Here is an 18,953-nt window from a genome sequence, read left to right on the forward strand (position 1 = left end):
GTGAAAGTTGGTACAACACACACACTGTTTGTACAACAACACGTAAGTGCAAAAATGGACTTTTTGCATGAGTTGCATATAACATTTTACAAAGCACAGCAAATATAACATATAATGCAAAAAAGAAGAACTTTTTGCACTAAAAATCATTTAAAAAAGTGTACTTTTTAGCACCATTTTATAAAAATTGATATAAAACATACGTCCTTATATATATTTTATTTCGCTCATTTCGCTAGGTAAAAGCAGAAGAGAAACTGACCTTTTTTACGACACATGGGACTTTTTCGTATACGATATATCAAATAAGTGTGAAATTTAAGCTTAAATTGATAAAGACTAAAGTATTATCTCAGTTGAGTTAATATTAGCATTTAAAGTACAATCTGACTGGAGCTGTATAATAAAGTTAGCAGTTTGCAGCCGATAGAGCTTAAAATAAACATCGACAAGAAAATCAACATTCATTTCCTTTCCACCCCGAAGCCCTTAATATAGGAAACTTTTCCAACTTCTAATGGAGTAATGCCTTAATAAATAAACAAATCCTGCTACGCAGTTTTCTTTAATTTGGTCGGGTGAATGCTTCTGAACAAACATTGGCTTTAAAACATTTCAAGTTCAACCGCGTTCGTTTTTCCATTCAGTAATTTTAAAACTTACCTGTAATTTTATAATAATTCACTTGGAATCGGCCCCAGCTGTTCTTGTAATCGCACACTTGGTGCGCCACTGACCACCCCACGAAGGGGATGAAAAAGTGCGGCGTCAAAAATACGATGAATATAATCGCGTAGATGTACTCGTCGAATTTTTTGCTCTTGTTCAAAAGAATGTCCACTCGTTCGTACCCGACTGTTGAATGAAAAAGATTTTTTTAGGAAACAGGTTTAATAATGTCAAGTTTCTACTTAAAATTTTATCCAAAAAGAGGAGTTTTGTTCCACAAAAGTAGTAGACATTATGTTTACTTATTTTCCTGCAAATACTGGGAAAAACAGTGAGTAACAAGTAGGTTAAAACCTATCCAAGGAGTTGATGGATACCTATCATTTATTTTTTTATTTTGTGTTCGTGTCGTCAAACTTTAACAGCACGCGTAAAACAGTTTTTTTGTATTATTTGATAATTTTTGAATAGAAATCCTCAATTTTAATAATACAGTAATGAATATAAATAATTAGGTTTACCTAGCATCACCAAAACAGTTGTAATAACGTAAAAAGCATAGGCGTAGAGCATAGGTTTGGAAGTCCAACTGAAAGTAATTTTTCCAATTTCTCCTCTTTCTACCGGCATCACTCCCATCCACTGAAATTTAATTATTATATTAATTTTATTATTCGTTGAGAATAAAATCGTTGCAGTGGTTTCGTGAAGTAAGTAAGTCAGACCTAAAATCCCCAGTTATTCCCTTGGTAAATATTTTTTCCGCAGGAGAAATCCACCAGAAAAAAATATTCTCCAAAAAAAAAATTCATATTTTTTGGGAAAAATTCCTTAATCTGACATCTCTGACCCTCTCCCTCAAACCCCCCTCCAAGCATACTTGACACTTCGCTTACGACAGCGTTGTCATTAGTTAGGAAAAACCTAACAGGAAGAAAGAGTTGAAAGGATTGAGTTGGCTAACAGCCCAGAAATTTTAAAAGAAGACTAACTGATTCATAATAAATGCCAATATATTTTAAAGAAGATTTAAAACGTCAAAAAAACGAGAGCAGAAAAATGTGCTGGAACGATTAAGTAGGCTGATGGGCCAGAAATGTCGAAAGAAGACTAACAAATCAATATCAAATGCCAACAAATTTTGAAGAAGAATTTAGATCGATCTGTCTCATAAGAGAAGAGCGGAAGAATGTGATGGAACAGACACTTTGAAAGATGATTAATTATCTCCAACTATGTTGGCTTTTGAAATACCATAGTTAGTTGGGTTAACTGTCACACCGCACAAAAAAGGTTTGTTGGAAAAATGAAATTTTGCACTTTTTTCAACTAAGTTGAAAATAACATTAACCTAGTCGTTCCAACACAAGACCACTAGGCTCGGTCTTGATACCTAAAAAACGTGACGTTTCGGTGGAAAATTTACCACCGTCAGAAATTTCAGTTTCGTTTGATATAACTAAGTGTTATCTCCTCTTCTTGAATATTTAACCAAGTTTTTTAATATTAGTTTATTTAGCATGTGGTTAAATTCTTGAGCTGGCTAATTGCCAAAAAATTTTGAAAGATGATTGATTAATCCATGTCAAAGCCCAACGTATTTTAAAGAAGAATTAAGTTGCATCAGAAAAGAAGAGTGAACGAATGTAGTAGAACTATTGAGCTGGCTAATAGCCCAAAATGTTTAAGACTTCCTGACCAATATCAAAATCAAAACAGAAAAATAGTGAAAACCCATATTATAGTTAACTTTTGAACAAATTTCTAGTGAATGTTTTAGATCTCGATTTTGATGGACACATTTTGATCCAAATTTTCCGTTTCAACGATAAATCCAAATAAAGTGGACGCACGAGAAATGCTTATTTTAGCATTACACGTGCAGCTAAAATCGTTGCCGGCAGATGCATGTTTACTCAATTATTTCCTTCAATGCATAAATAGATTAGTACCTACACGTAGCTGGTTTCTGCTAACTTTGTTCCATAACAATTCTATTAGTGGATGTGCAACCGAAAGTTTGCATATATTCCAGATTATTTAGGGATAAATAGAGAATTTAATTTTCATACCTTGAATAAAATAAGCAATAACTTATGGTCACGATAAAATTGGTCGTGTTCGTCCATAATTCTTCCATCATTTTCATCGAGCTTAAATCGTTTTTCTATTTCCTGTTCACGTGGACTTCCTTTAATTCTCACCATTGATTTTATATCCAATTCCTCTCCGTACAGATCGGCTAAATCCTTTATTTCCATTTGTCTTACAGGACGATTACTAGTCATACTGATGATTTATTTTTAATGCTGTATCCGTAAAGTGGAACAACTGAAAAATGAACTTTTTGCAGTAATAAATATAAAATATAGTTTATATAGTTTCTGTAAACTTATACTATTAACAGAGAAATTTGGTTTGATTAAATACTCAGCCTAAAACTTCTCTGACTGAAGTAAATTGAGTCGTTGCTGGTGTGATTAAGAATTCTTAACACCCGTTTTAGTACATATGTCGACCTTAATGTGAAATCAATTAAACTTTAAATTATAAAATATTTTCCGTATTTTAGATTATGTTAACGTTGTTCGGTTAGTGGAAGTATATTCCAATATTAATTTTGAGATTTTTTTCATTCTTAATTTTACACTTTATTGAAGTGGAGGTGAGAAGTGATTAGTTAATCATTTGTTAAGCAGAACGTTCATAAAAGAACTTAATACTCCTTAGTGTTTCTTCTTCGGGGAAAATCCGGAAAAATATAAATTCTTATCGCAAGAAAAATGGATAACAAATAAAAGTCTTTTCTATGGAGCTCGTGATAAACTTTTCCAGAAACTAATTGCTGATGATTTTTCTACATTTTTGAGCCAGCTATAGCAAAAACAAAAACATTTGCGAGAAGTGAACTCTTAAAGACTTAAAAACTACAAATATTTCTTTTCAACAAGGTTGTAAATTCTGTTTTGATACATTTTATAAATTCATTATAAATTGTATATTTGTAGTATTTTCTTTCTCATATAACAAAGAAGATGCTTTTAAATATTAATTGGCATGAGTGTGATTGGTCTATTTCAGTTCTTTTTGTTAGTTAGATCAATATCCTATACAGTTTAGGAGAAAAATTATGTTTATTGATATGTTTATCTATTAACAACTAATTCGCAACACTTTTGTTTTATTTCACTTAATCACTCTTTATTTTTGTTTTCTTTGGATTATCACAGATAAATGATTTATGCCCGGTTTATACCTCCAAATTAAAAAAATATATTAAATAAAAATGAATGTGGTTCATACTTTAATGTCCGACAGGGCTATTATTTCATTAATAAGAAAGTTCTCAGCAGTGGAATTATGTAAGGGAGTAGAAAAGACATTTCTTTCTTCATCTCACTTTGACTTGCATGTCCTACTATAAGTCTCCCTTGTTTAAATCCCTGTTTCTATCTCTATCAAGTTACACAGTACCCCTACAGTAGCATTTAGAGATCTCTGGTACATTCAAAATGGTCCTATAGAAGCCTCTGGAAATTTAAAACAATTCTAGAAAGATTTCAAACACTTGTAGAGACTTCTGGTACTTTTAAGAAAGTAGCATTTAGAGGTATCTGGCACATTCAAAATGGTCCTAGAGGCCTCTGACAATTTAAAACAATTCTGGAAAGATTTAAAACACTTGTAGGGACTTCTGGTACTTTTAAGAAGGTTCCCAGTAGCATTTAGAGGTCTCTGACACATTCAAAATGGTCCTAGAGACCTCTGGAAATTTAAAACAACTGTGAGAAGGTTTAAAACACTTGTAGAGTTCTCTGGCACTTTTATACTGGCCCTAGAGGATTCTGACATTTAAATTTAAACTTTCACTTTTTACTTCTGAAACTAGTATATGAAAAGTTTTAATATAATAAGGAATTTTTCCTTTTCAAAGGTTTGAGAAGCAGCTGAATTGTTCTGGAAGCCTCTGAATGTTTTTGGCAACATCTGAACTCTTCGCGTAGTACGTAATACACTAGAGGTATTTTTTTCGGATATCTCCAAATGTAATAAAAATTCTGTATTTTTTTTACCAAATCTTTTAGCAATAAAATGGGCAATTTTGCCTCCATTTAACTAAAGCTCTATCAACTATAGTTTCTGAGATAGCAATGCTAAAATGCATCGAATTTGTAGCACCCTGTATGTCCAACAGTGGACGTATATGGCTGTATGATGATTTTGAAATTTGTTTTGATTAAATATGACCAAAATTCTTATGATTTTATTAGGTTGGTAATACTGTGACCATAGTGACGGTATGGAGCCAAATTTTTATATTCAAAATTTTAGAGCCGTTTTTCTATGTCTAAATAGTCAAACTTAATAAATCATACAGCTTAATAAACATTAGCAGTAAATAAAAAATGACTTTTTGAGTTATTGGGGTTGCATTTGGTCTTGCATTAGGTACAGGGTAGTAAACTCCATTGTACCTTTAAAATCTTCCCCCGTGATATTATATTAATATATTAATAATAATTTTCAGTTGCAGAAAAGAAACTTTAGTACAACACACTAATTTTGGTACTCACTTTTGAGGGAATCAAGGTTATTTATTAGAAGTATTTTTATTTCTTTAACGTTTGTTATAAAAACCCTGGTTCACTCCTGTACACTTAAAATGTGTCAAGGAGAGTGTTGTGTGAAAACGAATAAAAAGAGGATCATATCATTCTTTATTCAGACAGAGTCAGCAGATATATGCTCCATAAAATGCGAGCATACTAAGATGAAAACTTTATTATGGAAATCTAATAGAGTGTTTGAGACTTAAAGTATACGAAGTGTTCGTAATTGCCTTTCTCGACGGTACACAAAACGTCGTGACAACGCCTCAAATGACGAGGTTTGAGAGCAAAGTGTTGTGTCAACATTTTTGGGACTTTTTCTTTGCTAAACCGATCCGGAGAAAATCCACCGAGGCTGCGATAACGGTATTGACAAAACCAACAAACGGCTTAATTTAAGTATTTCTCTGGGATTTATAATGGACAGCTTAAAACTTTGGACAACAAAAGTTTTCCCAACAATTTACAAAACGGTCGTTTTTCAACACCTCCAGGACACTTGTTGATATCATGCGCCAAAGTTTTCTTCCTCGGGAAATTGCAGATTTTCCTTTCAATCCGCAGTGTGATCTCGGGTCGGAAGGACGGAAAAGCTTGTGCGCTTTTCACAACGTTGTGCGCGAATTTATACGACCAGTGAATGACATTGAAATTTTCCGGTAAGTTCACAAATTTTATTTTGTTTTTGTCACTTTTTGTAGACCTTATTCAGTAATCAACTGGTAAAATTAATCCTTTAACGATGCGACAATAATCGATTTTACAAGTGACTAGACCTGACAAAAAATTTCGGAAGGAAACTAAAATTGCTGCTAAAGCTATTTTGAATTAATATAGTTATTCAAATTGTGAGTGAATAGCAAATTGCTCATTTCCATATTATATCCTCTAAGGACGAAGCTTAGGTAGATTTTCGCAAATTTTAAAGTCATTCATGAAGAATTAATAAGCAAATTAAAAAGTTTAGTTCCCTTCGTTAAATATGAAAACTACAATAGTGTTACTAAAGTTTAATGAAGTTTACATAAAACTTTATTCTGTACTAAATGTTTTTAATTGAGTAATAAATTGGATTTACTTGATTACTGCACTAAACTTTTTTGCTCCATTAGTAGAGCAAAATTGAGACTAATCCAATTTTAAACAATAAAGGACATTATTTTCACTAATCGCCTAATTGGTCATTTTTGTATTGATGTTTTTTTTTTTACTGGCTAAATGGAAGTAATAATAATTTTGCGGGGAAAATTAATTAAAAACTGTTGCTGTTGCCTATAGAACAACGAGAATGTTTCTGTTAGAAAATACTATCCAAATAATGCGTAACTTTACAATATTTCCAGTCCAAACTGGAAAATTTGAAATCGAGGAAGACAAAACAAGTTGTTTTCCTGTGATTAAAAGGTTTCACTGATACATAAGGTATTTTTATAAGTAAAAAAGTTACATCAGGTACAGGATTGGATCTATTGTGTCACTTTTGTTTCGGTGTATTTTTTTCCTTTCCACTCACAAGTTCAATTTCTTTTTTGTATCAAAATTTGACTTATGAAAAAAAAAATTAAATACCATAAAGGTCGAAATTTGTTTCAAACAAAATACCAGCTCTTTAATGGGGTGTTGCATATTTAATGAAAGTAAACGTACGTACTGATTTACGTACGTAATATCAGTGGCTTGTAAGTTTAATCAACGGAAAAACCCTATTTTTTTAGGAAGAAAAATCAAAAATTAATAACGTCTAAAATTGCTTCGCACAAATCGGCTCTGAAAATTTGCTTAATTGATGATGACAAAATGCGAAAATAAACCGTAATGACATTAATTGCTTGTGTAATATGATAATTTTTTTTTGGATCGTGTGAATGTTTTTAACTAACTAAAATGTGGACCATATTCAATTAGGCATGTTTAGCTTTTAAATGTAAAAGTTCTTAATTTGTTAAAATAAAAAAAGTTATAAAATACTGACATTTTGTAGCAACTCGGACAAAGAGGTCGCCTTATTAGACAATTTTCATTTTTAAGAAAAGAAACATTAATAATTATTGAAAAAAATTTTTTAAATTACTATTAAGGCATTTTTATGACAAAAAAATATATAAATCTAATACATGCTTTCGAAGTTTCGAAATCGAAGACAAAGTAGTTTTATACTATTTCAAACTAGAAGATTTGTGTTTTAAAAACAATATGTATATAAATTACCTATATAAATTACTGTATACAAGGGCACAAAGACAAACTGGTCGATAGCCTGTTTCCTAAGGAAATAAAGATTTTGTTTATATATCGAGAAAAAGATCACTTTCCGAACTTGTGAGGTAAATAACCAAGTTGTTTCATGTTATTGAAAGGATACTTTTGTCTTGAAAAGTTTCTCTATATCCAGCGTTACCGACACTAACATTTTTCCCGGTATTCCAAAATATCAGGCATGGCAGGCGACAAACTGCTTTTATTTATTTCATACTAGATTTTTAGTATGAACAAAATTGTATTTGTTTGTAAAGCAATCATGACAAGCGTACAAATTTTATAATCGTGTAATATACCTGAAATGTGACACAAAAAACACTGAAAAACGTTAAAATTCTCCGAAAAAAAATAAAAGCCTTTAATCGATTATCCAACCTTTTCTTAATGAGCTTCCAACTTCCAAATCAGGGTCATAAATTAAGCTGTTCCTTGTAACTTGGGGATAAAAAAAAGTTAACGTCCAGATTCCAAATAAGGAATGATAAATTAAGACAAGGCTAATAGAAAAACCGTTTGAGTAAACAAAAGTATCTTTTCTATAATCTAAGAAGGTTTTTTAAGATAGATAACTTTCCTCTATTCTAAGTAATAACTATTTCGTGGAAATTGCTTATTTCAAATTAGTTTACTTGGAAACTGGAGGTAAATATTCTTTGGTTAACGAGTTTCTATTTTAGCTGGCAGTTTTATAACCACAAAGAATAGCACAGCTCGTAGATAATTGTTTATTACTTTGAGTGGTCAGCAATTTTCCATGATAGAACAGTGTGCCTGAATTGTTTGAGAAAATAAAACATTGCGGTTTTTCAGTCTCATCACGTAAATCTGAATAAGATTTTAGTTCATTAAATTTGAGCATGATTTCTTAATTTTATCTGAAAAGGTCTTTGTGCGTAAAGGTTATTTTGTTTCAATCAATTTGCATACTTCCAAAGAAGACGCTCGTTGTTTTTCACAAAGAATTTTTGTATATTCTTCCGAATTTTTTCACTTCTTTCGATATTCTAAATATTTCAATACAAAAAAAATGATTCGCTTTGTTTTATTTGGACCGTTTATTTACAATTTCTATCAACTGTTAAAATGAAGCTACACAAAAAGTTTAATATAAATATTTTTTAATTATTTACTTGTCAATGTGATGAGGGTTAGGAGTGTCGGAACTGTATTAGTGTGTGGAATACGTGACTGTCCGACCCACGTGTACAAAAAGTTTATCGAAATAGAATTTTCGTACAAGTGAGTAAAGTAGCATTTTTCCGCTAGCTAAGTTGAGCTGTTTTAACGACGCGTAGCGTATTTTTCGACACTTCGAAGTTTCAAATACAAGAGAGTTGGAGTTCTAATGGAAATTGGATCTAGGTTTAGTAAAATAAAACTTGTTGACGTTTAGCCAGTTTTATTTAGGCTTCCTCAGGGCACTAATCAAATAAAACAACAACAGTTCCTTTTGAGAAAAAAATAATAAACAGAGGGACAAAACTTATAATTATTTTGTTTTTAAATCTTAATCATTTAGATTGTATCCAATAAGTTTTAATCGAGGGGTAAACCGCTGAGTAAAATTGTGTACACTAATTCCTTGTAATGCCTAATAATTCCCAATAACTAACCTAACCAAACAATTTATATTTTCAGTCTCCAAAAAAAGTTTGTTCTAAGAGTGGGTGCAGAAAAACGTCAAAATATATGATACAGGGTGGTCAAAAAATCAATTCTAAAAAGGACAGAAAGTCTAGTTTTTTAAATGGAACACTCCTTATTCTTATAATTTTGTCTGATCCTCTGTTCAAAAGTAAGTTTGTATTAGGTCACTTATTATTTTAAAAAAATCATTCTTCAAATTGATACATTGAACCACCCTGTAACTGTCAAAATAACCGAGTTATTGAAGGTTAAACTAGTAGCTGTCAAATTCAGCCAAAACTGTCTTTATTAAAATAACTCCCAAACTAAGTAACTCGTTTATTTGCAGCACTTTGTATAGACTTTTATATGTCAATGGATAGAAAATGAAATGGGCTTTCCAAAAATATGGGTGCCTGTGTTTATAAGGTACTTCTTTTGGCTTTCCCAGAGCTCCAAAAGTAAATAAATGTTTTTCTAGACTTTTACCACTTTAATTTTTTTTTAAATCGGACAAATCCGGCCCTGAAATTCGGCACAAACCTAGCACAGTGATTGTCAAATCTAGGACCGCAGAAAAACTGTAGAAATAAAGTCATTAAGGTCAGTTTTCGCTTGCACTAAGTAGCCAACAAAACGCGAAACCCATTAGGATAGTCACGGTGTTTCAGGCTAATTTGACCCTTACAAAAATTGTCATTTGCAAAAACAGTTTTTAAGAAATTTCCAAGCATTACATCGTAGTAGACCTAGTAGGTCACATAACTGTGTTTTCCTAATTTTCCAGGGTCAAACTAGCTCTTGAGTATAAGTATTGTTATGGATAGCCAATGAAATGAGCATTTCCATTGACGTAGAAAAGTTGATTGATTAGTGGTACTGTTTGGCCGCTACAGAGTGTGAAACTTGATCAATTTTGTTGGTGTAATCCTCAAAAACTGGCTTAATTGCACTATTTTTGGTAGAGTTTTATACGTCAATGAATAGCAAATGAACTAAACTTTCCATTCACGTATCACAGTTGATAGGTTAGTAGTAGGGCTTCGCCGCTAGAGAGCGTCAACAATTTTAGAAGTAAAATTACAAAATTCATAGTTTTTCGTTGTTTTCCAAGTTTTTATTTATGTTTAAATTTTAATGGTTGTTGAAATGCCAAAAAATCAAAAGTTGTAATTGAAAGAGCAAACGACAACTTGTTGAGTTGCCGGCTTGTGCATGTTTGATTTGTTCTGGACACGCCGACGCCCAAAACAGAAAATTGGACAATTCCAAATGGTAATTATGACTTTTGCTATATTGAGACATTGAATGAATAATAAATTGATATGATCATAAAAGAATGAATAAATTACATAAATAATATGGCTATAACGCTAGATGAGAGTAACTTAATAGATTTCAGAAGCTGATGTAGCTTCCAATAATTTCTAGAACCGTATAAGATTTACAGTTGCTCTTAAAGCAGTCCAGAACCTTCAATATGCTTTTTAAACTGCCCAAAAATCATCTAAATGCTTCTTAAGTAGTCCAAAAAGATTTGAGAAGCTTCCAAAACAGAGTCTAGAAGCTTTCAACAGATTTCAAAACAGTCTAAAAGCGATTCTAGAACAGTTTAAAAACTAATATGCTCTTTAAACTGCCAAAAAACCATCTAAATGCTCCTCAAGTAGTCGAAAAAGATTTCAGAAGCTTCCAAAAGCTTGTTACTGCAAACTGTTGTATCTGAGCAAAGTTAGTTTTAAAGCTTGAGCCTTGATAAATGATAAGCCTTATGATCAGACTATTAACACAGACAAAACTTAAAAAATAATATAAAACAAAATATTTTCACTCAAATTCAGTTTCAGTTAAAAGGTTTTAATCAAAATTTTGGCTGTTCATTTCAATTGGTCAGCAGTTTCGTTATTCAAGAAAATTTATTTTGTCATTTTTTAGGATTCTGAAATACTTAAGTTTATTTGTCAATACAAGCACGTTGTCCCACCTACATAAAAGAAGGAACCAATCCGCATTTATTTCCAAATCTGATCAATTTTCTTGTATCCGATAATAATACCACGAAATTACCAAACACGTAAACATAGGAAGGGTATTATTGCCAAACTCCCTAAATGTGGATGGTGATAAATACAATAAATTCGTTTTCGCGTTTACCCATATAACCCTTGGGGGAATCTTTGGATAAACAAGTTTTTCATAAAAGCTAAGCTTCCCTAAATCACGAGTGGGAGACGATATTGTTGGGTTAAACACGTGCGTTGTTCGTGTTGTTTGGCTTAGAACTAGCACATAATCAAACTAGACAGCTGCCTACACCCAGATTTATTAATTTTAGTACTTTCAACGACAACACTGGATTTGTCAGGACAACTATTGTAGGAATTAGATTTTGGTTTTGAAATATTGCTGGAAGAAATTCAGCCACAACTAAAACGCCAGTCACATAAAGCGCCAAATGCTCACTATTGGGTAATTTTTAAAGCGTTGTAATTTCAAACCGGATAGATTGTTTTGGCTACGTTTTTCGTTGTTCTAGAGCTTGATTTATTGTAGTTGTTTAGGTGCAGAGAAAAACGATGCAATAATTTAAAATTGTTTTTAGGTTGGTGATGTATTTGTGTTAGAAAAGTGAACGAAACCTATTGTCAAAAACAAGCTACTAACCTTCTTAAAAGTTAGTCAAGCAAAATTAATAATAAGAAAGGTAAAAATTTCAGATAATTTTCTAGTTGTTGTGCTACCGTAGATAATTTATTTAATTGCAAAAAAATCAAGAATTAGCCAATCAATATTTTGACGCTCTAATTGGATGCTGTGAACATATCTGTCAACGTTTCTATGATTTACTTTTGTGTTTCCAGATATTAAATACAAAAGCAAATTTTGTGACACAAATTCATGATTATATAAGATAAGTGAAAACCGTATATCTGTGTTGGCTTTAATTGAAACTTTTTGAAGACTTTTAAGACCTGATAGGTTCAAAGAACGTAAAAAAATTGCATTAATTTTTTAATTAAAAATGATGCCCATATAATCTATTTTTACTTGGTACTACTTTTCCTTCTCATGTTAAAACCTTTTATAGCAAAACAACTCCCTGCTCTCATTTCAAAAATACGCACGCTAATGTCGCGATTTTTCAAATTTTGGTCCAGTTTACGTCTCGGAAATACAACTGATTTTGATTAGATAAACCTTTATTAGAAGTTAATTTTACTTAATGTTGTATAAGGAAGGCAATCTATAATAAGCAACATATGATTTGCGAGTGCATAAAATGTCTACACTGGTCCATATGCGAAATTCCAAGCTAGCAAATATGCATTTGTATTGGAATTACGTTTCTATTCTGTCATTTACTATAAAAGACACAAAGTGTACGACAAAAATTCTTTTTTTTTGCCACAGTGTATAAAGGACTTTTTGTTTCAATTTGTCTAGATATTCAAAATGTTTTTAATGAAGTTCTTGTGATAAGTCTGGCACGATAAAGATATAACTCAACAAAGAGACATCCTATTGCTTCTGCTACGAAAACTTCGGTGAAAGCTTTATAATTAAATTTGTTCTTCACTGTCGGAATAGCTAACTGCTTTGAGTTGAGAATGGGTCTGTCGGTATTTTATTAAGTGGGGCCACTAAAGAAACATTGAGATAATTTCAGTTTTAGCTTGTAAGTAGTTAAGTAAGCCAAGTGTAGTTTTAAGTTTACTTAATTTTTAGACAAATATTTTAAAATATTAATTTGAATTAAGTTTGTACATATTATTATAGTTGTTAACTAAATTATAAGTGTTTATTTCTAAACGTCCCAGCATACAAACTGCTGTAAAATAAAATAAATTTTTTAAGAAAAGAAAAAAGTTTTTGTTTGGTTGTTCAATGGTTAGCAATGATTTTAATTATTCAGAAAATTATGATTATTACGTTTTTTGTTCATACTTACGTTTTATTATATTTTTTAGGTAGTATATCAAGATAAATTAATGTCAAATATTTGATACAATTTACTGAGAACAGTTTTGACTTTTCAAGTTTTCAATTTTTTTATTCGAATATTGTGTTTTTTTATTTTGAAGCAAATTTGTTTAGCGTACAGAAATTAAACGTTTTTAAGAACTATTTTCAGGCATTGTATTATTTCACATTAAATTTACTACATTATCAAATCCTACTTTCAGACCGACGATATTCATAAATCATGATTCATAAGAATATAATGGGGGTAATAATTTCTTATGTACTAATAATACATGACAAATTGCCAAATTTTAGCCCAAATATTAATCATAATGAACTGACTGATGGATGATATTATTATTATTATCAACAAAGGTTTTGATGATTTTGTGTTTTCATGGCTAATGTAACTAATGATCTTTGCTCCATTTAAGAGTAAGTTTGCCTTTACTTTATCTGCACTACTTTACTAATTATGAAGGTAATTAGTATTATTAGTTACTGATTACCTACATACAATCAGAGATGATGTGTGTGAATGTGAAATGTAACAATTTTTTATAATTTCTCTCAGATAATCACTTTTGTAATATAATGCCGTCATCGATTCGTGTCTTTATTTATATTAGCATGCCATTATGTTGTAAACTTGCATGGTAGTTAGTTAGTACAAAAAGCTCTAACACACCAAGCTTGATTGCTGATGATTATGTTTTACAACTTTGATAACACTTCTGAAGTTTTAGAGTAGGTAAGTTATGCAGCAACGAAAACTTTAAGGCGAAATTTGGGAGTTTTCAAACTAATATACAAAATAAGCTTGAAAAAGTTGTTTTGTCAAAAAAATACTTCAAAAAGTCAATTTATTCATTAAGTACCGTAAATACATTATTTGCCTCGCATATTTTCGTTTAATTTGCATACATGGCCGACCTAAATACAGCATGTACGAAGAAATGCCTTGGCCAATAAACCATATTCCTGAAAATTTATTACCCCAGCACTTTTTAACTTTATTAATTTTTCTGGTAAACTGCGCTGGTTGGTCCGTATAAATAAACGAAGTTTGGAAAATCGTTGTACCTAGGGAAGTATGTGTATCTATTTGAAAAATTATCAAAAAGTCATAAACTGTTTGAATAAAATTGGTTTTATAGCAAATAAAAAAAAATCTGCAACAATAATTATATTAGAAAGTTGTTATTACCATCAAAATTTCAATACCTCAATACAGTTATGTTTCGTTTAGTCTGTGCCTTTTGTAACTCAATTCTTTATAATATTTACGAAAAAAAATCTGAATTCCATTACCAGAAATTCCATATATGCGAACTATAAAATCCACTAGATACAATCCACATTCGAGTTATCTAAAAGGGAAAATATGTGACTGATATTTTGATTTTATGTTTCTGGTTTGTTGTTCACTCTCTACTTAGGTGAAATATGGTTAAATCCGAATTGTTGTAAATTACTGTGTTGGTTATAGAAATACTTTATAATTAGTCTGGTATGACCAATGAGTAAAAAGAACAAGTATCAGGAGGTAACAATAATACAAATTATAACCCGTTTGTGCATTAAGCGAGGGGGACGGAAGTTGATTGCGCATTCGCCTACTGCGCAGTTGAATTGACGCAGTCATTGAAAGTTTGGAGTTTCAAACCCGCAAAAATTTGTTGTTTGTATTTGTTGTAGTATAGTGTTAGTTTGTTTTGTTTGTTTGTGGTTCTTTAACAGTTGAGTTTTGCAAATTTAAATTAAGTTGTACAGTGGACAATATTAAATTTAGATCTGATAGTGCCAACCGGAAGTTGACGGCCGCCATATTACTCCCCCCGCCTCCCCCTTGTTTCTGTCCCCCTCTTTGATTGCTATTGCTCCTTCCTGCTATGTTTAGATTTTTTTTTTCATTGGGTATGACAGTGGATAAACATAAAGTTTCCCGTACAAAATACACGTCTACGTATTTGGTTTTACCAGGTAAATTCTCAATGAGTTGGTGAAAGCTTTGTAATTAAATTTATTGCTCAATAGTGTCACGGTAAATGCTTTGTTTCCACTAAGAAATGGTTGTTTTGTAGGTTAAGTAGGGTCAGAGGTCAGTGGGTAAATAGCATTATAGTTCTGTGTTTGCTAAATGCGGTATTTTATTTTTTTAATCATTACAAATTCCTACAATTCCTTTCAAAACATTACCTACTCAGTCATTATGGTATTTCTTGTAAAATTAAAAACCAAATCTTCTTCGTAATAAATAAAAATTAGTTCCGAATAGGTACGTTGATATTCAATTTAGGACCGGTACTTTCACCTCCGGATAAATTTATTGCTAGGATAATTTCCATAGAAATGACTGAATTTACCAAAAGCAGCGTCTGATTTTACGTTTTCCATAGAATAAAGTTATTCTGAACTGAAAGTTACAAAAGCGTAGAGCTGCCATGACAGCACTGAAAATTATTTTCGGGAAAAATTACACTTTTTCTGTAAATTTACACATTTCTGTAAATTCCTAAAACTGCGTGAGAAAATTGCCAACCACAATAAATTACATCACGGTATTGAAGTGTATGAGCGAGTACGTGCTAACAAGGTACATCAAATTATCAGATACTATGGACGAATATATTAAAACTTATTTTCGTCGGATTGAGTCATAAAGAAATCTTGGCATGTCTTCTAGAAGACGGTTATGTTCTAAGTTTACGTCATTTGCGAAGGCATCTAAAGCGACTTCATTTATTGCGAAGAAAGATCTACACGGACACTAATCTTCTAGTACGATTTTTGGAAATACAAATGTCCGTACACAGTCAATTACATGGTTACAGGTGCATGCACCTTAAGTGTCTTCAGCATGGATTTGTTGTAACTCAAAATACTGTCAGAAAACTTTTACGCACTTTGGATCCTGAAGGGGTAACACTACGTCAGCGACGTCGTCTACGAAGGAGACAATACCACAATAAAGAGCCCAATTTTCTCTGGCATACCGATTGTTATGACAAACTAAAACCTTTTGGAATTTATATAACAGCTCGCATAGACGGATTTTCCCGTTACATTATCTGGTTGAAAGCTGGACCAAATACCGATCATCCCTCGGTAATTGCTTATCATTATCTACAAGCAGTCAGATCTATAAGTGGCTGTCCACAAACTTTACGCGCCGATATGGGTACTGAAAATGCCATCATTGATATACAGACAAATTTGAAACTTGATGGACTGGATGCGCTGTCACATCTTCAAGATTTTCTATATGGGACAAGTCATGCAAATCAACGAATAGAAGCATGTTGGTCATGCACAAAACATCACTCGCAAATTTGAAAGATGAAGGTTTATTTTCAGGAAGCCTAATGGATAAATCACTGGATATACAATTTTGCTTCTTGGATATTATAAAGGTAAGTCGGTCTTCGTTCGTATTAAAAGTAATAATTATTGTAAATAAACGTGTACCATCGTTTTTCTAGGAAGAACTTGATACGGTTGTGCTCGAATGGAACACTCATAAAATAACTGGTTCGAGAAACAGCATTGCACCTTCTGGACGACCATTCATGATGTTGACCACACAATGAATTTAAATTGTAGCGTTGCCGCACATACATGGAATCAGTGGAAAAAGTTTTTGTTCTAATCAGTTTCTCTCAAAAGTTTGAGATATTGACTATTAATGTTGTTCATGATATTTGGCTTCTTTGACCAATTCAACGATTCTGACAGTTTTTGGTTGAAGTACTTTCTCATTTGCAAAGAGAAATAAGCTGAGTTTTCATTCTCCAAGAAGATTATGAGTTGCAATCATGTATGGCACCGAATACTTTAATTGCAAATATCTCGAAGACTGTTGATCTTAGGAATACTCGTTTCTTGCTCGTATGTCATATTTTCATGTATACTACTGCACAAAAGTATGACCTGTTGTTGAACGTCAAAGAAATTAGAAAAGAAACATTGTCCTTTACCTTTTATCAATTTTCTTCCGTTTTCATGTATGGAATATTTGAAAAACTTCCAATGAGGGAGCTATGCTGAGTGTGTGTTTATCTCGAATCAAATATCTGTATTTTACTATAAAAAATGCTGCATACTATAATTATGTGTATAGAACGTTTGTTAAGTTTTTTTTAAGTCAATAAAATATTGACTCTTCCATACGTATAAAGTTTTAATCGGGTTAAATTGCTTACCATGTATAAGCTAATAATGACCATAACTCATTAAAATGCAAATGGAAACTTGTCTAGACCGGCCAAAAACTCACTAAGAAAACTCGTAATCATATTAAATGTTTTTTTGTTTTTCGTCTCTCGAAGAGAAAGAAATAAAGTAAGATAATGTTTTGGAGAGTTCACTGCGTAAATAAGTTGGTTAAATTTATTAAATAATGCAGCGCAGCTAACTTATTAAATAACAACGAGCCCAGCAGTGAGGGATTATTAATTTGTCTTTGTTTCATTTTTATACAAAAACAGCACATTTAGTTTGAGAGTGAAAGCTTTTTTAATACAGAAAAAAAATACTGAAAAAAACATAGTTAATTTGATATCTTTTATACAGTACTTAAAAAAATAATAGTAAAAAAAGTGAAATGACCAACTTTTAAGACGGATTTGCTTCAAACTATCTGACTTAATCCGAGGGGTAAACCGCTGAGTTAAATTTTGTACCCTAATTCCTAATATGCCAGTAATGCCCACTAATTTCTTGTAATGCCCAGTAATTCCTAATAATTAACCTAACCTAACCTAGCCTAACAATACCCACTAACTTCCTGAATTATCACAACTGGAGAGTCAAATTAAAAAAAGTAAAAATAAGAAAATATGCGTGCAACGAATTAACCAGAATAGGATACCCTGTATATTTTTTCATTTTTGTATTCTACGTCAAATTCCAGACATATTTCGCGTATTAATGTCATATACCTATCTGTATCCGTTTCTGAGATATTTACCATTTTATGGGAAATTTGATATTTTCGGTCTCCAAAACATTTTTAATTTATACATATCAGGAAAGGTTTTTGTGTTTTGTCATGGACAAAGTTTGTTCTAGGGATGGGTGCAGAAAAACGTCCAAATATATAATACAGTGTGGTCAAAAAATCAGTTCTAAAAAGAGACAGAAAGTCTAGTTTTTCAAACGGAACACTCCTTATTTTTAACATTCTGTCTAATTATCAGTTCAAAATTAAAGTTTCGTGTTTGTATTACGCCACTTATTTAAAAAAATTACCTGATACTGTCAAAATAACCGAATTAATGAAGGTTAAAGTAGTAGTTGTCAAATTTAGTCAAAACTGTCTTTATTGTCACTCACAACACTTTGTATAGACTTTCATATGTCAATGGATAGAAAACTGGGAATCCAAAAAAATATGGTCGTCTGTGTTGATAGGTTGCTTCGTTTGGTCGTCAGAGGGCTCCAAAGTTAACTAAATATTTTCCTTGACTGGGGAAGTTTCCTTAAAGGATTTTTTTTTAAATCGGGCAGCTACGGCCCTGATATTTGGCACAAACCTAGCACAATGATTGCCAAATGTAGAGTAGTAGCAAAACTGTAGAAATACAGTCATTAAGGTCGATTTTCGCTTGCACTAACTGGACAACATAATGCAAAACCCTTTAGGATAGTGGCGGTATTTCAGGCAAATTTGACCCTTGCAAAAATTGTCATTTGCAAACACAGTTTTTTAAAAAATTTCCAAGCATTACGTCGTGGCAGATCTAGTAAGTCACGTGACCGTGTTTCCTAGTTTTCTATAGTCAAATTAGCCTTTAACCAGCCAAAAATGTTTGTCGTGCATCCTGT

General features: G+C 31.8%; 2 protein-coding genes across 3 annotated transcripts in view; one reads left to right on the forward strand and one right to left on the reverse strand.

Annotated features, from left to right (window-relative positions):
• Nucleotides 1-18,953, reverse strand: part of LOC145738445 (gustatory and odorant receptor 22-like) — a 45,975-nt gene that overhangs the window by 5,200 nt on the left and 21,822 nt on the right. Inside the window, exons 3-5 of the mRNA XM_081993306.1 lie at nt 2,742-3,000; nt 1,191-1,311; nt 664-855 (exon numbers count right to left, since the gene is read on the reverse strand). Of these exons, the coding sequence (XP_081849432.1) occupies nt 664-855; nt 1,191-1,311; nt 2,742-2,957 (529 nt within the window). The 5' untranslated portion in view covers nt 2,958-3,000. The remainder of the gene's footprint in view (nt 1-663; nt 856-1,190; nt 1,312-2,741; nt 3,001-18,953) is intronic.
• Gyc32E (Guanylyl cyclase at 32E) overlaps nt 5,770-18,953 on the forward strand; it is an 89,241-nt gene continuing 76,057 nt past the window's right edge. The window contains exon 1 of one of the 2 annotated variants that reach the window (XM_081993106.1): nt 5,770-5,938. In XM_081993106.1, the coding sequence (XP_081849232.1) occupies nt 5,920-5,938 (19 nt within the window). In that variant the 5' untranslated portion in view covers nt 5,770-5,919. The remainder of the gene's footprint in view (nt 5,939-18,953) is intronic. The other variant, XM_081993151.1, reaches the window with a different exon arrangement.

Source organism: Ips typographus, linkage group LG1, assembly GCF_016097725.1.
Source record: "Ips typographus isolate SLU linkage group LG1, UJ_Ityp_2.0, whole genome shotgun sequence".
Classification (NCBI taxonomy): domain Eukaryota; kingdom Metazoa; phylum Arthropoda; class Insecta; order Coleoptera; family Curculionidae; genus Ips; species Ips typographus.